This window comes from Chaetodon auriga, chromosome 9 (genome assembly GCF_051107435.1).
Source record: "Chaetodon auriga isolate fChaAug3 chromosome 9, fChaAug3.hap1, whole genome shotgun sequence".
In the NCBI taxonomy this organism is placed as follows: domain Eukaryota; kingdom Metazoa; phylum Chordata; class Actinopteri; order Chaetodontiformes; family Chaetodontidae; genus Chaetodon; species Chaetodon auriga.
This window is the reverse complement of record NC_135082.1, coordinates 27,612,152-27,635,934: the sequence shown is the minus strand read 5'-3', so window position 1 is coordinate 27,635,934 and position 23,783 is coordinate 27,612,152. Positions and strand designations below refer to the sequence as shown.

Below are 23,783 nucleotides of genomic sequence, written 5' to 3'. Positions count from 1 at the left end.
ACACACACACGCGAGCGCACACACACGGACACACACACTCGCCTGAGCAGCAGTAGAGGCAGTTAAGTGTTTCTCTGAGGCGTTAAGGGACTTTCTGCCTCTTCCAGCTGTCAGAACCAAAACTGAATGATGGACGATGATTGGCTGTGGCTGCCAAGCGTGCACACACACACACAAACACAGAGTCACACACACAAACACACAGAGTCACACACACCAGCTTTCCTGAAGCTGCTGGTGAAATATTCAGTGCTGCGCTTACTAAAGGCAGCTCATCTGCCTCAAGACATTTACACCTCATTTTGCCAATTTAGTGTGGCATGCCTCCTCCAGCCTGACACACACACACACACACGCGTGCGCACGTGCATGCACGCACACACACACCAAAGTCAATATAGTTAATTCCTGCCTCAGTGTACTTCTCCTGTGTAAGCCCACTCAGTCGCCCTCCCAGGCAGCACTCATACCAAAGCTAATCGCTACGCTAAAATATACACACACAGTCTCATACAAGTTTTTATGTATATTAATGTTGTGTGAAGCAGCAGGACAGTCGGTTATTGAAGCACATTAAAGTCAGCAGCAAGCAGACACACCATGTTTACAGCGAGCTTAACACACCAGCACCAACCTGCAAAGCAACCAATTCATCTGCAAAGCAACCTGCTAACGTGCTAACGTGCTTCTTCCTACAGCACAAACTCAACTGCTAACACGCTAGCATGTTAGCAGTTGAATTTGACCACTTACTATTCAGCCTCAGCTACTTCATAGTCTACTAATGTGCCAACTAACATGATAACTAATATGCTAACAAGTCAGCAACTAGCTATCTAACCATCTCATCTGCTAACTAAGCAGCTAAAATCTTAGGTAACTAGCATGCTACAAGGCCAACTGACATGGTAAATTATATGCTAACAAGCCAGAAAAACTTGCTCACCCACTAACTGAGTAGTCACATCACTTGCTAATTAGCCAGCTACCTCTCACTACCATGCTACCTAACCACCTCACCTGCTGACTATGCAGCTAAAATCTTGGCTAACTAGCAAGGCCAAACGACATGATAAATTATATGCTAACAAGTCAACAAACTTGCTAATACACAAGCTAACCTCCCAGCTAACCAACAAACATGCTAACCAACCAAGTTAACTGCTAACTAACATGCTGACAATCTAACAGCCATGCTAATCAACAAATAAAAGCTGTAGGACACACAGAGAGCTGCATTTACTCACCTCACAGTAGCATCAATGGCGTCTGTTTGGACATCATCTGGTTTACTTTCCAACAGGCTAACATCTGTTAGCATACAGAGGCTACAAAAATAACCTCTGCCCACAAAACAAACAAAAAACCAGAGAACTACTCTGTGACAAGTTAAATAGTTTACCATGGCAGTGATTCAAAAATATACAAGCCCCCTGATTGGCTGGATTGACTCAGACTGAGCTTAGATCTGACGAATAGGAGAGCAGGAGGCGTTCACTCAAAATCACAGGTTTTCCTACATGTTTTACTGCGACAGATTTATTTTGTTTCATATTTTTAACAAACTTTATTCCATCAGTACTTTTATCATTTACATTTATTTTTAATCCACATTGTTTAATTGTGGAGTATTAGTGTACAACACAAACAACATTTGGATACATTTTCACCAAATCAACTACATATACGTATCACCAGTATTTTCCTTTATTTGTATTTTCTATGTTTTATTCATTTTAAATGTTTCTCTGACATTTCGGCAGATGATTTGAGCATAAGGGGAAACAGTCATGAATCTCAGAGCTGATGTGTTTACTGATTAACTTGTTAATTTAGTTTTCAAAGATGTTCGGTTTTCAATCATTTAAAACTGATTTAAACTGACAATCAGCTAAAATTCCACCAACAAAAGAAACTGGAATGAAATAAAAAAAATGGCCCTTTTTCTCATTAAATTCCTTAAAACCTCTTTCATCGGCAGAAAAACTGAGCTCAAACAGCATTATGGGATTTGAGGCGGACAGATGAACGCAGTGTGAAGATCAGCAGTCGGTCCACATCGCGGATCAGTCGGACCAAACTACCCAGCAGCCCCTGCAGCAGCAGCACGCCGGCTCTCCGTGTGTTTATTTATTAGTTTGTGAGGATCACTCCATTGGCTGCTCGGCCACCCGCGACATCACATAACGAGCTGCTGGGCAGAGCGACGCGTGATGGAAGACGCAGGGACAGAGACAAGTCCGGAGAGGGTAGGACAGGGATCGTACCTGTCTGTCTGTCTGTCTGTCTCTCTCTCTCTCTCTCTCTCTCTCTCTCTCTCTCTCTCACACACACACACACACACACACACACACACACACACACCGTTGTCAAGGAAACGCTTCACTGCATGACCTCAGGCTGTATGCAAAGCTTAATGCAAACACAGATGAAAGAAGAGGTGTGTGTGGGTGTGTGTGTGTGCCCAGGTATTCACATCCCTGCCTGCCCGAACACGTCTCCGCTCCCGAACAAAGGTCTCGGCCTCCTTCCTTCCTGTCGCTGTTACCATGACGGCGCTGACAGGCGGCCATGACGGACAGTTTAAGAGGTGTGAGGCTTCCAAACATGGCGTCCAGGTGTGTCATCGCTCTGCTGTCACCTATTGTCTCTCCACCTGTGCAGCGTTTGTCTCCACCACTTTATCTGTTTTCAGTTAAATCACACACACACACACACACACACACACACACACTCTCTCTCTCTCTCACAGTGGACTCTTGAAACTCCCAAATCTCATTACCGACTTTCAGTCCGGTGGTTGCAGATTAAAAATGGATCAAGATTCAGCAGCTGCTCGGCCTCTTTTCTCCTCTGATGATTTTGGAGGCACGTTTTCGTGAGGTTTTGGTTTTTTGAGGTGAAGCAAAGGTCCGATCCCCGAAGCAAGAACTTTTATTTTGTACAAAAACTCACTGCTTGAAGAAAATTTTACTTCCACTTTGTGGCAGTTTAGTCCTGGACTGAGGTTACACTGGAGCATTACACAGAAAACGCTGAAAATTTGAACTTTTTAAAGAATAATTCTGCTGTCCGGGCTGCAACGACGTACTTAGAAAATGTCAGAAAAAAGAGCAAAATGTCCGTTTAACAATGTGTTATTTTATCAGACCAACAGACAGAAATTCAAAAATATTCACAGCGAAGAGCAATTAATTGTCAAAATAGTTTGAATTAATTTTCTGTCGTTCGTCTTTCTTTCTTTCTTTTATATTGACAGTAACTGAAGTGAAAAGTCCAAAACGTGAAACATGTTCGTCCATCTCTCAATGCTTTCTGACTTCCTGTCTGAAGGTCTGAGCTCCGAGCTCATTGGTTCCTACTTAAGATGTAAATCTTTAAAAACACAACAAATTCATAGTTCTAAAAGAAAAGTCAGTAATTTCCCAAAACAGACTGAAATGACAGATTTCATCAAACGTTACTCAAAGAGGAGGAAAGAGTGCATCTGATGGGGACTATTTTAGTGGCGGATAGATACGCACTGGAGTGTTTATTTGGTCCAACACGTCTTTGCTGGACAGGAAACAGATTTCCAGTCTGGATCCATCAAATTAAATTCGCATTTTAATACACTGTATAGCCAAAAGTGGCTGTTACAGCAGCACATGAACTCCCAGAGTGTCACAATCACACAGGATTTCAGTGACTGGGCGTCCACATACTTTCGGCCATCCTGTGCAATCAAACTGTATTTCCAGCAGAAGCCGAGCCATCGTTTAATAATGTTGTTTCCAGAGGGAACGCAGCCTGACAAAAACCATCCTCCTGTTTATCTACTGTAACACTGTAAATCATTATTGATTATTTCAGATATCGATGATGCTGTTTGTTTGACGTCTGCGCTCGTTGGAGTCGTCAGAGCGCGTCTGAGCCCATAAACCGCTCGTCTGCTGGCTTTTCTTTGGAAACCAGCGTTAAGGAGCGTCTCTGCCCGTTTGGCTTCTGACAGCAGCTGAACGGAGAACATGAGCGCTGCTGTCCGACAAACACCGACGCAGAACAGATTTGTTATTTTCTGTTTCTGAGCCTCTGCAGCGGCTTTAACAGGATTCACACAAACCTTCAGGGAAATTTTCAGCTCCCCGAAAAAAAAAAGAGAGAAAGAAGCAAAAGAAAAAGCAAAGAAGAAGTCACAGATGTGGAGCTGTGTGTTAACATCCGACCTCAATCCTCTAATTTAACCTCCCGAGATTAGGACGAGCCACTAATCCAGACAGAGACAGAGAGGGACAGAGAGGGACAGAGAGGGACGCGGGCCTGCTTTTGATCTGTCAGCTGTGTACTTTGTCTTTTTTATTAAAATATATTGTTGTCGTCTATTCTGAAATCTCTCGTTTATAACGATGAAACAGATTGAAAGGAAATCAAAATAAAGAAAAGATGACATGAACGCTGACGAGTTGAGGTCAGCCAGAGGATTAGAGAGGAAACAGCTGTTCACTGAACACACACACACACACACACACACACACACACACACACTCAGAGCACGCAAAAGTGGTGCATTTGAGGACCTGACTGAAGCCCACTTCAATACTTGAATGAAGATCTGCACTAGAAAGAGAACTCGCTGATCCCTCACATGAAATATGAATCGATGGAAAACAGAAAATATCCAAAAACATGAGGAGGGATGGAAAAAGTATCCAGATACTTCTACTGAGTAAAAGTACTCATAGCACGCTTTGAAAACACTCCATTAGAAGTAAGAATCCTGCATCGAAACCTTATTTAAGTAAAAGTATGTAAGTATTATGAAATATTTTTTGTCCTAAAAGCAGCGAGCTGAGAGTTGTTTTGGTGACTGAACGACAAACCACAACAGCCGAGTTCTCCTCCTGCTCTCCCTTCACCGAGCCATCAAAGTGCAACCAGGAAGATGAAGAGGAAGAAGAGGAGGAAGGAGGAAGTGAGGGCAGAGCGAGAGGATGAGGAATGTGGAGGAGATAAAGGCAGAGAGGTGATGAGAGGAGGAGATAAAGAGAGGGAGAGAGAGGGGAGGAGAGAGGAGACGAGTGTTTCCCATCCAAACAGACACTTCAGGTGATACGGAGAGAAAACGGCTGGTAAAAAACGACATCTTCCTCCCTCTCTCCCCTTCTCTCTTATCTCCTCGCCACAGTCTGAGCACAGGAAGGAGAGGTGATTCAAGGTGAAGAACGAGGCGGCCATATTAAATAAAAACGAGAGGAGAGACGGGAGAAAAGGCAGAGGAGGGAGGCACGGAAGACAATGGGGGAGGAGGAGGGAGTGGAGGAAGAGGAGAGGAAAGAGGAGACGCAGGGAAAGAAAAGTAAGGAAAATAGTGGAAGACTCAGGAGAATCAGAAGAAGGGAAGCAAAGTGGGTAAGAAGGAGAGAATGAGGCAGAAGGGAAGTGGAGGAAGGAAACAGGAAAAGGAAGGGGAAAAGGTAGGAAGAGAGGACACAGTGAAGGGAAGTGGAAAAGACAAGAGGAAAGAAAGATTGAGGAAGGGAAGAAAATATAAAGAAAGCAGAGAAAGGGGGAAGGAAATGAAAACAAAAGGGAAGGAAATAAAGGGAAGGAAGAAAGGAAGGAGTGAATGATGGAAGCCCTTTTTGCTCTATAAAACCTCTCAGAGCCCAACAGACCGCTGCGTCATTTTCTGCCTCAGCGCTGAAGCAGTTAACCAACACACACGCACACACACACACGCACGCATACACACACACCACACCGCACACACGCACACGCACACACGCTCACACGCTCACACGCTCACACACCTCTGCCAGTCATAAAATCCCTGGACCCTGCAGGGCACAGCGTGACGAGGGCAGAGGGCGTCGCGCATGTGTGTGTGTGTGTGTGTGTGTGTGTGTGTGTGTGTGAGACAGAGACATATAAAGTAGCACAGAGGTAAAAACAGTCTTTATGGTTAAAGTCTGCAGAGAGTGAGCAGAGGAGGAAGAGGAGGATGAAGATCAGCCAGGTGATGAAGATCAGACGCTCAGTCTGAATGATGAATGTACATGGAACTGATGATGAAGATGAAAATGATGCTGAGGATGACTCTGATCAGACATTCATGATGATGAGGGTGATGAAGATGAAGATGAGATTTCTGGAGATGAGGGTCATAAAAATGATGCTGATACTGGTACTACTACTGTCTGTTGAGGTACTACTGATACTATTACTGTTAGTGGAACTACAGATATTACTACTGATACTGGTACTACTGCTTTTAATGGAACTAGTACTGGTACTATTACTGCGAGCAGGACTACTAATGATATCACTAGTAATACTGTTACTGTTATTCTGGCAGTACTTCTTGGACAGCCAGTACTACTACTGTTACTGTTAATATTACTGCTCATAGTGTCCCTGCTGTCCACGGACAGAGCGCTGTGAGCACGTTGACCTTTGACCTCCCGCCGTCTCGTCTGCAGGACAGCAGCTCATGTTTGTTTCAGCTAAAAATGTCACTGAGTCTAACATCTCATGGACAGATCCGCTCAGCCTGGACATCAGTTCTGGACGGACGGGGGAACGAACAGAGGGACGGAGGGACGGAGGGACGCCACCGTCCTGCAGCGAGCGTGACGGAGCGAGAGGCCGCAGAGCCACAGGACGCAAACACCAAACAGGAAGCTGTGAAGAGAAGAAGACGGCAGAGCGCGGCCTCCAGGAAACCATCGATTACTGTGCAAAGACAAAAACAAAGAGGAAGAGGAGGAAGAGGAGGAAGGAGCTGCTGGGGATTTATTTCCTGTCTCTCTCTCCAGGAGCTGTCACTTCCCTCACCGTCACCTGTCAGTCAGGATGCAGATGGAGGCGGTTGGTCCTTTAGCGTCTCCAGTTGTCCCCTCGCCTTCTCTCTGTCTCTGCTGATGCTCCTACTGTTAGAGGACCTGATACTGATACTGGTACTGCTCGTAGTACTATTACTGCTCCTGATGCTGTTCCTCGTAGTCAAACTGCGGCTTTGCTGACGTCCCCCGCCGTCTGTCTCACAGCTTATTGACGATTCAAAGACGTTGTTCATGATGAGACGCAGTTGAAATCTTCATCATGTAAAGTTGTGATTTATTTTTTTACCTCTTTACCAAAAATAATCACTCTGGATTTTATTTCTGCGTCTTCTAAACACTCTGAGTCCAACGTCACGAGGCGTTAAAGGAACCCTAAAATATGTCTGCAGCAGCTTCAATCTGCTGAAAATGGAGCAGCGTTCCAAACAGGAGACAAAAAGCAGGATTCAGTGAGAACCTTAATCTGGATCCAGAACATGAACCACATCCTGTTCTTCTTCTCTGCCTCTCTGTTCTGCTGCTCGTCTTGAACGCAGCACTGTCGAACCGTCGCTGCGTTCATGTCAGCAGCATCTGCACCGCTGCTGCTGATCGTAACGAGCAGCCACGACTGTGTGTGTGTGTGTGTGTGTGTGTGTGTGTGTGTGTGTGTGTGTGTTCCTGCAGACAGGCAGAGTTCAGCAGCCCAGTGTACAGAGCAGCTGTACAGCATCCGACCTTTGACCCCGCCTACAGGTGTGAGTGTGTGTTGAGGACGGCGACCTCCTCCTCTCCTGAGTCATACCACCTGCTACCAGCCCTGTTTAAGCACACACACACACACACACACACACACACACACACACACACACACACACACACACACAGCCGACACACATGGTGATGTATATGTTGTGTGTAGTGTTGTGTCCTCCCCTCCATCTCCTCCTCCTCCTCCTCCTCCTCCTTCTCTCTCCATGCTTGCATTTACTGTCGCTCGCCTGTTTTGTTCTTGTGTGTGTGTGTGTGTGTGTGTGTGTGTGTGTGTGTGAAGCCTCAGGCAGGTTTCCGTTCCACTTCGCTTGTGTTGTTGGAGCAGGTGGCGAGACACACACACACACACACACACACACACACACACACACAACACACACAATAACACACTAACAAAATTATGTGTCTTGTGTTTTTGATTTCTGGCTTCGCATAAAAGTAAAACACACACACACACACACACACACACACACACACACACACACACACAGTGATCTTTGTATTGAGTCGTCTCAGTGGCTCAAACACAATCACAGCCCTGAGGGGGCGACCGAGATAGACAGAGACAGACAGAGATGGAGAGAGAGGCTGAATAGGAGACTGAAGGAGTTCCTTCACGGTTCTTGAGGTTCTATATAGATCGGTTAAAATAACCTGCTGCATGTGAACAAAGGAGCCAAGGCTGAGAAATCTTCATGTTTCACACTGATTCTCTCTTTCTTCTTTCTGTCCTCTTTTCACTTTCACTTTGCTGCGTGAGAACGAGCACGCGGAACCACAGAACCGCAGCGTTCTGTGGGTATTCATTATCGTACGTCAGACAAAGAGTTTTCATTCTGAACGAAACGAGAGAAGATCGGGTCAGGGTTCCAGAGGGGTTCTGTTTTCATTCCTCTGCTCCTCTTTAAAGGACCAGTGTGCAGGAGTCATGGAATATGACATTCATATTCATGTTTTCATTAGTGTGTCGTCACCTGAAAGTAAGAATCGTGCCAAACGGTCTTTCAATTGTCTGTAAAACAAGACAAAGTCTGCATCACGCAGGAGGCCGTGAGGCTCGACGTCGGAGCTTTGAGCACAATGCTACTGTGGCCATGCTAACATGCTCATGCTAACATGCTCATTTGTAGCAGCTCTGCTCACCATGTTGGTTTAGCGCGTGCTAACACTTGCTAATTTGCAGTAAACACAAAGCACAGCGGAGTCTGATGGGAGTGTTTGCAGGTGTTTTGGTCCTAAAATTAAATGTTTGGCGAGTTGAAAATGTATCCTGACATGTCAAAGTGATTTTCAGTTGTACAGGAATGAAAATGTTTTTTTTTTTGTTTTTTTTTTAACATGTGTGACAGCTGAGCTAGCAAACGTTTAGCATCTGAACTGACCAGTTTTGACCTTCGCAGGTACGTTTTTAAGTTGTTTAATGTGCCACAGCTGACACACTAACCTGAAACCTTCGGTGGTGTGTGAGACGTGTGTCCATGTTTGAGGACGGACGTGCTCTTTAATCACGCTGTGACTTAGCGTAGCTGTCGTTCAGCGTCAGAATCAGACATCAGTGTTTTATGTAAATACAGTTTCACATGACAGCAGCTTCCTGTTTGGTTAATGCAGACTTCATGGGTGCAATTATGCAACCAAAATGTGTTTAAAATACAACTTTAGATGCAGAAAACTGTTCTTTTTGCTGCTGTGAGCATCTGCCTTCATTCTTTATCAGCGTTGACGCGATAATCATTGATCAAAATTTAAAGCAGCTGAACGTCTTTTACAATCATTTCCCTTAATTCAAATCGAGGAGCTTTTATTCTGACTGAGCTCTGACTTCAGCAGGACATACGAAGCTTTACCTGTCTGACACACCCTGCCTCACACACACACGGGCGCACACACACACACACACACACACACAGAGAAGGCTGAGTGGATTATGTTGTGCTGAGTGATGTCCGTGTTTAGGAATGTGTGTGTTTAAGGAGAAAAATGTGTGTGTTGTGTGTGTGTTACAAAGACCCCTTTGTCACAGGTACCCACCTCCTCCTCCACCACCAGCACCACCTTGAACACTGCTGATACTGAGAGACGTATCTGCATCTCTACATCGTACCTGTTCTAACCTGTGAAAACACACACAGCCTGGCTGAGTTTAAAGTACCACAGTGGTACCACAGAGGTACTTTAACTCCTATCAAACTGCTACAAATACTACTTGAGTATTCATACATCACATTTAACTGTCTAATAATGGACAGAACTGAAAAACTCAAATAAAATCCCCAGACTAAAGAAAACAAGTATTAAATACTTCAGTGTGTGGTATCATTTCATCTGCTCGGCTTCATCCTCCACATCAAGATGTTTCTGCACATTCCTCTTTGAATTTCTTCTGCATCAGAAAAGCCACAAGATAAAGTAAATTATACGGGATTCAAAGACGTGTGATGTGTCACTGCATGATGGAAAAGATGGAAAATAGCTTTTAAATGTCCATAAAACAAAGCAGAGAGTCTACATCGAGCTCTGTGAGGCTGCACCTGCTAATATTAGCATGCTAACATGCTGCTGGCGCGTTGATATCTGGAAAATATGTATAAAGATAAACTTAAAACATGTTTACCATCCTCACCATCTCAGTTTAGTTTGCTAATATTCATATATTTGACTTGATGTTCATCCTGTGAGGACCATGAATGTCTGCACAAAATGTCTGGACCAGCTACAGGAACCCAGTCTACGTCCTGATCCTGGTTCTGGCACCACCTTTGCTTGCAGTCTGAATGAAGCTGCTGGTGTGCTGCGGGCGTCTGGACGCTCGTCAGTGCTCAGTCTTTCCTCAGGCGACAGCAAACAAAAGCTGCAGGTAAACTTCCTGAAAGTGCTTCTTCCTGGAAAAGTTAGAGCCGTCAGAAAGAGGCAGCTGCTGCTACCAGAAGCTTCCAGCTGGCCCTGAATGCAACAGCAGAGATCCTGACTGACAGAGTGACACCAGAACGGTGGCTGCTCATTGGCTCCTGACGTCATCAGGTGCGTGTCGTCTCTGGCTGGAGACGCGGGAGACGGCTAAAATCCGTCCTCATTAGCAGAGATGAACAGATGCTTCCAGCAGTAGCTGTACTCCAGCTGAAGTTACGTGTGAGTACTGTGAGTATTTGTACTGCGCACCGTCCTCTCAGCAGAGCCGGACTGATGACGGACACTCTGTCCCTGCCCGACGACAGTTTTAGCCATTGAAGTGAAATTACTGTAATTTTCTGGGGAAAAAGCTTCTAGCCGCCCGGCTAATGGTCACCATTACGGTTTCTTTTTCTGACAGCGAGCTGGACTGCAGAGAAACAGGAAGTCCTCTGTCTGTCCAACTGCAGAAACATGTTTTACATTAAAAACACCTGTTTTTAATCACTGATCATTTAATGGACTGTAACTGTAGCTGTGCAAACCGATTACGAGTGTTTTGTGAGAACATTAGCGGGTCCAGTGAGATGGAAAAACGCCTTCTTGATGGCGTCGGACTGCTCTGTGTTTCTGGGTGTCGTTTCGCTGGATTTCGATAATTTCATCCGGGCAGACGTGGGGATAAGAGCGAGGAAGATGATGGTCTGGTAATTATTGTGGTGGCTGGGAGGTGTTTTCCTCTCTTGCCTCTTACCTCAAGGAGAAAAATATCATTTTTAGGCTACAGCTCAGTGGTTCTCCATCTGTCTGGCGACGCCAGCTGTGACCACTGAGCACAAAGACGTGAAGTATAAAAAGTTCAAGTTTAACCATAAATGGTGAACTATTCGACCGGACTGATTTTCCCTCTCTGGTTGTCATCTTTGCAGCAGCCTGAGGAGCATCCAGTGTTCCAGATCTTGGACCTGACACTTGAACCGCTACAGAACAGCCTCGCTCACAATCGGCTGCTTCACACGTTCATTCATTACATTTATTGCCGAGCTTTTAATGAGCGGAACAACGGGCGCTTTCACCGCCTCTGTGTTACTCAGTCTTGTGCTGCTGCAGCCCTTCTGTTCCTGCAGAGGTGTTCAGCTCAGACTGGAGCTGCGTCGGAAGCGTCGGTGGGCATTCAGAACAAAAACAGCTCTGCTGTGAAGCAACCCGGCTGCACTGGTGTGGGCGTGTTGTTTCAGGTACAGGTGAACAAAGACGTTCAGCACAGGAAGTCTAGTTTGAATAAACGACCCATGAGTTTGAAGGTTTATGTGAGGTTTTCCCGCTCTGGAAAGTCATTACTGTATTTATATTTCATGACAAACCCGGCACTTTGCAGGATGATGCTGCGGTGAACGCCAGGCCGCGCGTGGTCAAAGCTAAACGCTAAGGTTTCAGACTTGATGATGGCGCACGATGAACCTTCAGAGGATCACTGCAGATACTGAGGTTCATCCTCTGGGGGACATGAATGTGTGACCCATCAGTTGCTGAGATATTTCAGGCTGGACCGATCGACAGTCTGGATCCATATTTTAAGGCCTTTAGCTCTCAGCTGAACTACCTTTTGGATGCTGCCTCACAACAGTGTAGTTCCAGGTGGAAAGAGTTTTCTACAGCCTATCGCGGTGTTCAGTGTTTTTTTAAATGTGTTTTGTGCCTTGAAATGATTTCCTCTCCTCCCAGAGCTCATGATCAAACATCAGCGTCTCTGTCCATGGCAGCTTATGTCCAAAAATCTGAACTTTAAACACAGCAAAAGGGTTCAGATGTCCAGAATTGTCCTCATTAATGAGGCTGAAACTGAAGCACTTTCACCTTTCTCATTGTTTATATGGAAATATGTAAGTCAGACTGCTGCCATCCATGAAAACACAGCTAGTATGTGGGAGAGAGGAACAAACACTCAGCTCAAGGCTTATATAAACTGAATGACAGGCCACACACACACACACACACACACACACACACACACACACACACACTCTCTCTCGCTCTCTCTCTCTTCATCTCTCTTCATTCAAAGGGCAGAGCTTTCCATAGAAGGAGGGATTGTGTTGGATTGGATGGAGGGAGGGGGAGACGAGGGAGATGGGGGAGGTGGAGGGGGTTAGTACTATGAGTCAGCACACACACACACCCACGCACACACACACAGGTCGTGGTGTTACCATAGAGACAGCTGAGCTGGTCAGCGTAAAAGCAGGAAGGACGCCGTCGGACTGTTAATGCTGCGAGTCCTGACGGGGGAGGGGTCAGAGAGGAGCCCCCATTAACCTCTGACCCTCCCTCTCTGCTGCTAATAACTGTCTCTGAGTGATATTTGACCTTTGACCCCAGCAGGTTCAGCACCTGCACGCTGTTGTTTTGATCTCGTCCTTTGTGCTGTTTGCTGAAAGTCCAAAGGTGAGTGTGTGTGTTATCTGTGTGTGTGTGTGTGTGTGTGTGTGTGTGTGTGTGTGTGTGTGTGTGTGTGTGTGTGTGTGTGTGTGTGTCAGTGGGCAGGCAGCTGTAAACTTAAAGTGACAGAAAAAATGGTTCATGAGTTCATGAGGACTGAAGAGAAAATGTATGGAAGTCAGTGGTGGAGACTAATGAAGTACATTTACTGCACTAAGATGTCAGGGTACATGTACTTAAGCATGTTAGGCTACTTCATACTTCTTTTCAAGTACCTTCCAGGGGCAAATACAGTACTTCTTACTGCACTACATTGATTTGATCAGTGTAGTTATTGTCTACTTCAGATGTTCAGATTAATAATAGAAATATGATGTAATATTATAGTTCAACTTTACTGATGATTGACAAGCGACCCAGCAGAAAAACTAGTCATTCAAATCAGCTCCAGCTGCAGCATTAATACTATAATAATAATTCTGGTTGTGTTGTTGTTGTTGATATTTACTGGATCTTTATCTTCTCTCCTCTGACTCTTGACTTGTGGGATCAATTGATCTGATTAAATCCTTTAATAGATGCATGTCAGACGTTCACTGGATGAAGTAATCTATTACATTTTTCAGAATTTATTTCTGAGCTCTTCTTGCACCGTGTGGCTGTTTCTATAAAATCAATAAAATTTGACCTGATGCTTGTTTTGATATTTGTTTGTTCAATTCATTGTCTGCACTGACTTTGACAATAAAGTTGATTGTGATGAAAAAGATTATAGAGAAGATTCAGCTGTAAGCGTTCACCACATACATTTTCTCCCCAGGTGTGAAGGATGGGAATGAGAATGGAATACTGTACCTCTACCTGCGGCGTTCCCACCGTTCCCAGTTCCTGTTTGTCACCCCGCCCACCTCGACCACCCAGTGAATGCACAGAGAGCGCCACTTTAACATTTAACAACATGTTTATTGAAATAAAATCTGGCTTTTAGCTGTAAAATACAAAACAAAAAGAAAAACACTGTACATATATTTCCCCAGAGAAGAAGAGTACATGACCGAGCAGGTGAGCGGCCGTGCGCCTTTAAATCCATCTAGAAGCCTCGAAGCGTCACGCCTGCGAGCTCGAGTGTTAACAGGCTAAATATTAACCCAGCAGGAGTGCTAGCAAGCTGCTAACACCGGCGGGAACGAGAGCGCCCGAACAGTCTGAGCTTCGGCTTCGTGTGTGCGATGGCGATGACAGTGAGGATGCAGGTGTGTGTGTGAGTCTTTGGTTCAGGTGTTCAGATGGTTTGAAGTGTTTCAGAAGCAGGGGGAACAATGAAATGCCCTTTTTAAGCACACGCACGACACACAATAATGCAGCAACATACACAGCAGATGAAAAAGTACAAAACAAAACATTTGACACGTTGTTCACATCTATGTACAGTCTGGACTTCACCGCCACGCTCGGCGCGATTGTCTCCACGGTTTTCACAGTGCACGTTTCACAGCCGCGAGTCCATCAACGTGACGCCGCGGAACAGCCGGCGTGGCGTGAAAGCTTGTCACCATCACGCAGTTAATGCCCCCCTCCCCGCCCGTCAACCCCCCTTTTTGTACATTAAATAGAAAAGAGCAAGGCACTCTGGGTAAAAGAAGGCGAAAGCGGGCGCCTGGAAAATTACCTGCCATTAATCTGTGCAAACAATTGACTTTTAAACCCCAGTGATTGGGAACACGGCAAAATTAAAAGTCGTATTTCAGCTGACCTGACAGGAGGTGCTGAGGTTAAGAAATGGTTGTATTTAGTCTTAGTGTACCTTTTCCTTCATAGTGTAGTGGCTTTTACAACCCCCCCTTCCTCCTCCTCCTCCTCCTCCTCCACCTCCTCCTCCTTATTCCCTTTCTTTCTTTCTTCACTTCTTGGCTCCCTGACCGAGCTGAAATTACCTTAAATTGGTCTGAACTGGATGGAAACACTCTAAAGTGCTGCTCAGCCAGTCTCGTTCCTGGCCAAAAAAAAGCCCAGAAACAATAAAAATGGGTACCAAACTAACTCAGGAATTCACAGTCACTCTTTGTCACACTTCAACAAGCTGATCCGGCCATAAAGAGAAGCTTTAAACCTCGAGTCAGCTCTACGGGCAAAAAAAAAAAGAAAAAGAAAAAGAAAAACACATTCAGACTTAACGAGGATGTCAGCGTGAACCTTTCAATGGTCGCACAAAGAACTCCAGATTCAAAACACTTGTGAATAATAAAAGAGGAGAAACTCACAACCTCCTTCATCGAACGCACCGTGAACAGGTGAGACTGAACACAAACAAAACAGGGAAACATACAGAAGCAAGGATAGACCCATATGGGATTTCCCATATCCAACCGATTATTCAAGATTTTAACATTTCTACATTCTATTTCTTTTTTTGTTGTTTTCTTGACAATCTTGTGTTTTGTCAGAAAATATCTGAATTAAATAGTGTAAGAATTGAAACATAAACAGCAAAAAAATGAACACAAACATCCAGTATAAAACAACCCTCCAGTATGTTCCGGATCAACAGTTCATTTTGAGGGTTCTGGTCACTGAATATCAGCAATTAAATATTGGTGAACCCATATTTGGTCTATCCCTACTGTAATCCTTCATGGTGTGAATATTGTGGTGTCCTTGTTGGGGTGAAAACCAAAAACTGAAATGGTGAACACAACCAAATGAAATCAAAAATAAAAAAGAAAACAGCCGTTTGGAAGTGGGTGCTGTGCAGGGGAATCAGTGCAGCTTTGGTGGAAGAATATCGGCTGTGCCAAATAAGTTCCAGCGTGACTACCACACCCGGTTGGTCCAATAAATGTCCCTGTGGTACATTGCCGTGTTTGCGTAGTCTCCTACCTGTTTGCTGCTGTATTTGGGCGGGTTGGCCTTGTAGCTGTAATCCGAATATTGGTCGGAGCCTGTGGAGTTGTTGTCGCCCGTTCCCACAAAGGTGTTGGTTGCGGGGAGGTCCTGAACGGCCTGGTGCTTCTTGGAGGCAGAGGGCGACTGTGGCTGCAGCTGGATAGAGGGTAAGGGGGAGTTGGAGCGGTAGTGGCGGCCCAGGTCGGGGCTTCCCGGCGGGTAGTTAAGAGGCAAGTGGATTCTGGGACTGTCGTTGACGTTGTCATTGATGAGGTTGAACTTGAGGCCTTTCTGCAGGCTGGCCTCCTCGTCCTCCTCCAGTGGCTTAGCTGGTTTAGGAGCTTTTCCTTTTTTGCTCTTTTTCCCTTTGCCATTTTTGGGGCCCTGCTTGGGAGCGTACAGGTCCTTACTCTCCTTCTTGCCAGCCTGGTAGCCGCTCTTGGTGTCCTTCTGCAGCCTGTGTCTGATGACCATCACTGCCACAATGACCAGAATCACACCAGCAATACCAGCGAGGCTGCCATACAGGATGTTGCTGCGCTGAGCGAGGGCATAGTTGGGATCTCCGGCAATGTCTCTGTCCAGAGGTGTGTAGAGGCTGTGTCCGACCAGCCCCTCGATGAAGGAGACATTGGACTTGGTGTCATTAACAAAAACGTGGACGAGGGCGGTGGTGTGGCGGGGAGGTTTGCCTTTATCACTGACCCTCACCACCAGGCGGTGCAGCCCGTTGTGCTTGCCTGTGAATTCCTGCGCCAGTGTGATCTCCCCACTGCTGGGTGAGATGTGGAACAGGCCATATGGGTTGCCACCTGTAATGGTGTAGACCAGCTCAGCATTGGGTCCAGAGTCAATGTCCTCAGCCTCTACCACCTCCACACGGGTCTCTGGCGGGGTGACAGGTGACATGTATGTGTAGGAGGAGTTTGCCGGTTTGGTTACATAGGGGGCATTATCATTCTCGTCCAGGACATTGATGGTCACACCCACATAGGAGGATCGAGGTGGGTCACCAGCATCCACAGCCTTCAGGCGGAAGGTGTAGGTGCTCTCCTTCTCACGGTCGAAGGAGATGCTGGACAGGATGGTCCCCGTGCCATTCTGGATGACAAACTTACCATTGTCCGGTTCTACAAACAGCCTCACTTGTGCATTTTCCCCCTTATCGTTATCAGTGACAGTCACAACACCAACAGGATTGAGCGGAGCCATGTTTTCGATGACAGAGAAGCTGTAGCCACTCAGCATAAACTTGGGGTCATTGTCATTGCGGTCCAGAACGTTAACCACCACTGTAGCTGTGCCAGTTTTGCTAGGAACGCCCTTGTCTGCTGCTGCTACACGGAACTCATAACGCTCCGTCTCTTCCCGATCCAGCAGGTTCTTCACGCGAACCTCTCCAGTGTTGGCATCAATTTCAAAGAGCCTGGTGGCAGAGAGCTCGATGATGCTATAGGACAGCTCTGCATTTGTCCCGCTGTCTGCATCTGTTGCCACGACATCCAGTACCTTGTCACCTGGCTGGTTGCCCTCAGCAAAGTCCACCTCGAGCATCGCAGGGGAAAAGTTTGGTGTGTTGTCATTCATGTCCGTGACCTGGACTTTGAGAGAGTTGGTGCTGGACAGGGCTGGGTTCCCAGAATCCACAGCAACAATTTCAATCCTGTAATCCTTAACACGCTCATAATCCAGCAGGGTAGTTGTCTGCAGGAAGTATTTCCTCTTCCGATCGTTGGCCGATTCACTGGCTGGTCGGAGCTGAAAGGGGACATCGCCAGCAACCACGCACGTCACAACGGCGTTTTCACCCTCATCACGGTCCGACACCTGGACCAATGCCACTGGCGTGCCGATGGGCATGTCCTCAGAGATGTTGGCCACGCCGTCCTGGTGTGTCACCAAGCCAATACCGCGAATCTCGATGGCTGGTGCGTTGTCGTTCTGGTCCTTGACGTTGATGGTCACCAAAACCTTGGAGTTCTTGGAGTTGGGTCCGCGATCTTTGGCCACAACAAAGAACTTGAGGAAGCTCTCCTCCTCGCGGTCCACCAGGCCCTTGACGTAGATGATTCCTGTTGAGCGGTCAATGCGCAGAAGCCTCTGGACAGTGTCCGAAGCCTGATGGAGGCTGTAGTCGATCTCTCCATTGGTCCCAGTGTCTGCGTCGTTGGCTCTGACCTACAATGACAAAAAAAAAAAAGTTTACCATTTAATGGCCAAAAATTGTTCTAAACCACACAATTCACCAAAAATGTTGTGCAATAAGCTAATTTTATGTTGTAGTGACTCAGGTCAGTCATCCAGGACAACAAAACACATTTTTGACTTGACAATGAACATGTCACTGCCTCCACATCACACTGAGTTTCTTCTCGTTTGTTTTAGTACATGTTCTACCCTTTCTGTTGTTCTTAAATCCTCAAAACAACGTTTAGAAGATGTTTGGGTTCGTCTGAGCAAACATCAAAACTCAGAACCAAAACTCAGATCTTTTAGAACTGTGAACAATCAGCTGGAGGTTTTCCTGACAGACAGGAAGTCAGTTTGGATGACAGGCAGGAAATCTTCAGTACACAGAAAACCAGAATGCCAGTTTATTTAGACTTGGTGACCAGTTGACACTGAACTATCAAACCCTCCATTCATTGGACTTTCATGCATCAGTTGTGGGCAGACCCACCATAAGTGAGTTTTGCTCATTTCTGTCAATTCACAGTGAAAATTAAGCAGTCTGGACTCGCTGTTTTCCCATTATAACCTCAGCTACTTTTTACTACTTTTTAATGATTATTTAGCATCTTTGTCTTTCAAAGACTCACGACCATGACTAATGTAACACTACAAAGCCCTCTGTGTTTTCCTGGGGGGGGGGTTTCTGCTGTGTGTGAAACATAACAGACGATCAAAGCTGAGTGCACACACCCACACAACAACATCTAACCGGCGTGCAGCGGGTCATTGGCATCTAATGGGCAGATGAGTGAATGTTAATGTTCCTCTCATTATCAGAAAAGCCCTGGCTCCTCGGGGCCCATTAGGAGACTGGAGAGGACAGAGCAACATCGGCCACGATCCAGCTTCGTACGCCCAAACCCAAAGTAAATGGAGGTAATTAGTCAATTAGGAGGTACAATCAGTCAGCAGAATATCACTTAGGATGTTCTTGTTAGGACACCTTTCCATCTACACATCTACTTTGTAATTGCATTCATTGGATGCCACGGCTGCTGTTAAGAAATGTAGGTCGGTGTGTAGTTTTAAATGAACTCGCTGTTGAACAGCTGATTTAAACGTCCCAGGTGCTGCTGCTTCAGCGTTTCTGCAGGCTTCACCTGGGACTTACAGTAATGCAATTAGGGTTTTTACATTTTAAGGCCATTATTCCTTTAAAGCGGAACTGAATCCGAGCCAGGCCTGCACTCAGCAAAATAATCTCCTAAAACTCGAATCCTAAAAAAAATATTGGTTTCTTAAAAAACAGGAAAAAGAAATCTGCCAGCGGGGTAAAATTTGAACCTATTCAAACAAACAATAAAACTCCTGCTGTTTGAGCCAAGAGCACAGGAGTCCACTTCACGTTCTGGTGAAGATGCCAACTTTTTTTTTTAAAGGAATAGTTGTGCTAAGCTAACTCGCTGCTCAGCGTATCCTCAAATTTACTGCACAGACATGACAAATAAGCACATTCCAAAAAGTCAAACTATTCCCTTCAGACACCGAGTATTGATCTTAATGTTGAGCTGAAATTTGGGGAAGCTGAATGCAAAACAAAAATCTAGAATATGTGCATTTGATGTAATACTGCAGCCATAAAAAGCAGAGAGTCAAGGGAACGTTTAATTGAACGTTTAAGGAGGAAATCTGAGTTTCACAGGTTAATGCAGCCAACAGAATCTCTGAGGGATTTTCTTTTTAACCCAGACTCCAGTTCATGCTGCCACATAATAAATATCTGGTTTCCTGCCTGCTCAGGATCACAGACTGTGACAGACCGTCACTGGCACACCCAGGGGTGACCGTGGAAATCACTGATCCGAGTCGGAGAGGTTAAGGTTAAAGAAAACATGAAAGTGAAATTATAATTTCTCCCGCCCATTGATTTCCTTTGCTCCGGTGTGGCTCTAAGCAGCAGACATCACCAAACAGCGGTGAATTATTGACAGCTTCTGAGAATTGTGTATTGAACAGTTGAGCTGCTGGAGCAAAGTGCTGCTGTGATGAGGCCAGAGCGGCGCTGGCTGCTCTCCAAGGCCGCTCTGTCCGGGCGAACAGCAAACACAAACACTGTTTATCTCCCAGCTAACAATTAACCAGCGAGAACGACCTGTTTCTTAAACGAATGGACCGTGTTCTCCGCATGGTTTGGCCGTTTTAGAAAACTAAACCTCTGATTTCTCCTGACCGCTTTTCACTAACTAAACCATCAATGTCTAGTCAGTTTAGACGCTCATTACGGCAAATGTCCATAATTATTACTTTGTCTTTAATGCCCTAGAATTGAAGAGCTCTTTCATGAAAAGGGTTAGTGACACTGGTTGATTTTTACAATCATCTAATAAATCAGCCGAGGAAATCTTCTGATTATTAGTCATATGATTGGTAGATCAGCTCATGTTAACATCAGTGACTGAACACACTGAACACACATCTGCCAAAGTCAGAGCTGTTCTGGTTGTATGACTTGAGAGAATTTGTGTTTTTCTGTGTTCATTTCCTCCTCGTTTGAAGGAGGCGGGGCAGTGATGTCACACACTTCAGTGAACCAATCAGATGCAAGAGCACTATTCAAAATGTGATGAGTTCTCAGATTGTTTGATCAAATCACACTGACAGCAGATGAACTGTGCATCTATCTGTAGGTTTTATATTAAATATTTCATCTGAATATAAGTTGAGCTTCATGCACTAATGATGACTCCACACCTTCGACTCTGAGGAAGACCATGAGATGCAGCTGAAAGCTCTGGCGAAAGCTGCAGTTAATTCCTCTGTGTCATATCAAATATTCATGACTAAATGAGAAAAATCAAAGGCTTTTAAGTGGACTTTGAGTTAAGATTGTTTAGTAAACTCACTGTTTCCAGAGTGAACTGAACTTTCACTCTCATTAATAATTAACTTTAGAATATTTAATCATTAATATGGAGGCTTTCAGAACGCCTCACAGTGACTTCCACTGAAATAAAGTGACTCAAGCGGCTGCTGGGAGGAAGGACATCCATCTGAAATCAGACGGCTCAATTTTGAAGTAGCACAACGGAAGAAAATAGGTTAAAATATGCTAAGAGCAGTGTTACGCTCCTTTAGAGAGCGAGTCAAAAAGCAGGGATATACACGTCTGTGCCGCCATTGGACGATTTAAGCAGGTCAGGGTCGTCAGTCGGCGCTGTCCCGCTGCCTCTAAAGCATCACTTCTCAAACGCACGTTAAGTGAAATGAATTCTGCAGCTCTCTGAAATGCAATGAGCCACATCCCGAGCAATAATACCAATAAGCCCCGTGGATAATCTCATGACTGACTCAGATTAAGTCATGCACGGCTCGCTGGAAGGCTGGCTGGTCGCGCCGCAGTCAGGGAGGGAAGCGAGAGGAAGAGGAGGAGGCTCGTACAGCGAGGCAGGGTTGTCGGGACGCTCGCCGAGCTAAAGCGAGCCTTCCTGCTTGGCACGCCTGCGGTGACATCACGCACCGGCCGCCCGGCGGAGGGCTCAGAGGAATCAGCGGTTAATATGTGACTCCACGCGGCGATCCCACGCCCTGCTTCACCTCCACCGACCATCTGTCCACACGGATAATTGAGCAGCATGTTATGTGCAGCCACTGCGCCGTGTTGTCCTGCAGCTCTCAGCGTTATCGCCAACAGGACCAGAGGTTCCACCACAACGTTCGGTGGACAAGAAGAGTCTGGGCGGACTCTGGAGGGACAGGCTTATCATGAATTAACCTCACTATCTAACTCGATTCACCACATTCAGGTGAAATATTGCTCAGCTGTGAACATTCATCACATTCCTGTGTGAGTATGTAGAAAAAGATTATTTACACCCCTTTAAGATGTTTTCTTACATTCCAGGCTTGAAGTTGCCTGTTTTGTCCGTCACTCCTGTCACTTTGATAATGTCATATTTTTACTACGAAGCCTCACATCACAAGTCCTCTTCAATCCAATTATCTGAAGCGCTGATGTGGAAGAGAAAGCCGAACACAGGACGAGCTGGAGAACTGCGTGTGAGCGACGATAATTAGAACAGCTGAACAAACTCCAGTGAGATTAAGGGCTTGATGGGGAGTTAATATTGACAACAAATCACAAGCATAAAAATACAACGGCTCACAGTTTACCTTTGCTTTCAGATTAGGGCTGCAACCGACGTTTTCTGTCATGAAACCAGCAAATCTCTGCCATTCTGGCCCGATCAATCAGTTGTTATTGATTAGTTTCCTGCCAATCAGTTTATCAAACGATGACGTGTTCAGATGAGAAGAATAAATGAATGACAGGCTTTCTTTGTGGCCAAGTCCATGATGTTTAAGTACATGCAGTGTATGTGTGTTTGCAGCACGTGTGTGTGTGTGTGTGTGTGTGTGTGTGTGCACGTGCACTGACCTGCAGCACAGAGTACCCCTGTGGGCTGTTCTCCGGCAGCTCGGCGTCGTAGTGACTCCTCTCAAACTTTGGGGCGTTGTCGTTCTGGTCGGTGACAGTGACCCGCAGCAGAGCGCTGCTCGCTCTTGGCGGCTTCCCGCCATCCACCACCCGGATGTTCAGGTCGTACGAGTCCTTCTTCTCGCGGTCCAGGTTGCCCATGACCACCAGCTGAGGCAGCTTCTCGTCCGTGTCCACGGCGACCTGTAGGCTGAACAGCTGGTCTGCGTCCGGCCCGGTGCTCAGCGAGTACTCGGCCACGCCGTTGGTGCCGGAGTCCCTGTCGGTGGCCATGGGGATGGAGAAGAGGGCGCCGATGTGCGTGTTCTCGGGGATGGACAGGGTGAGGATGGGCGAGGAGAACTGCGGCGTGTTGTCATTGATGTCCAACACCTCGATGCGTCCCTCGATCAGCCGCGGCCCCGAGCCGATGCCTTTCACCATGTCGGTGATCGACACCTCGAACTCCAGGAAGCACTTGTCACCCTCGAACAGGTTGCGGCAGTCCCTCAGCGTCTCGCGGTCGATGGGGATCTCGGTGGTGTAGATGTCGCCGGTCTTTCCGTCCACCCGCAGGTACGGCGAACCCACCTCCAGCTTGTAGAGGTGGCCAGTGTCGGGCAAGCCCTGGTCCGCCGCCAGGCTACCGATCAACGTGTTGGGCGGCTGCTCCTCAGGAACCCGATACAGGATGTCGGTGGGCGCAGCGCTGCAGGAGACCAGCAGGACGACCGCCAGGAACAGCAGAACCTCCCGCCTCAGCGCCATGTCTCCGCCCGACAGCACCGCTCTGAAAGAGACAGGGAAAAGTGATTAGGACAGCTGCCCGTCACTCATCCTCCGCACGCCATACAGACAGCGCCAAATAACAGAAAGTTGACTTAGGATCCACAGAGCCGCTCCTCTCTCAGATTTATGTCAGAGCCATTCAGGAATAGATGGTCGAATTTGTCTCCTCGGGCCACTAAACATGTCCCACGCAGTTATTTGTGAGACCTAAGGGTGCGAGGTTTCAGGCCCGGCCTCACCGCCGGCTGCAGCGTGCAGAGAGCAGCCGAGCAGCACGGGCTGACGACTTCCTCCTGCTGCCAGTCGAGCGCTCTGACAGCGAGAGAAAGCGAGCGCCACTACAGGCGAGGCAGCGAGAAGGAACCGGACGACCGCAGGTCTCAGCAACTCAGACTTCATGAGACCTTTTTATGCTGATTAGAGCAGAAATAAAGAGACATTTCAGCCTGTGTGAAGAGCACTGAGGAGGAGGTAAGACTGGCATCAGAGCATCAAAACTGAAAACAGCAAGGCGTTTCTCTCAGTAAAATCCAGACATCTTTACGAACACGTGTGAACAAGCC

The 23,783-nt window shown here is 46.5% G+C and overlaps 1 protein-coding gene across 5 annotated transcripts in view; it reads right to left on the bottom strand.

The window, feature by feature from the left end:
• Positions 1-23,783, bottom strand: part of LOC143325725 (protocadherin-1-like) — a 166,995-nt gene that overhangs the window by 131,185 nt on the left and 12,027 nt on the right. For all 5 annotated transcript variants that reach the window (XM_076739001.1, XM_076739003.1, XM_076739004.1 and 2 more), the window contains 2 exons: positions 22,393-23,221; positions 15,780-17,963 (listed from right to left, as the gene is read on the bottom strand). In XM_076739001.1, the coding sequence (XP_076595116.1) occupies positions 15,780-17,963; positions 22,393-23,199 (2,991 nt within the window). In that variant the 5' untranslated portion in view covers positions 23,200-23,221. The remainder of the gene's footprint in view (positions 1-15,779; positions 17,964-22,392; positions 23,222-23,783) is intronic.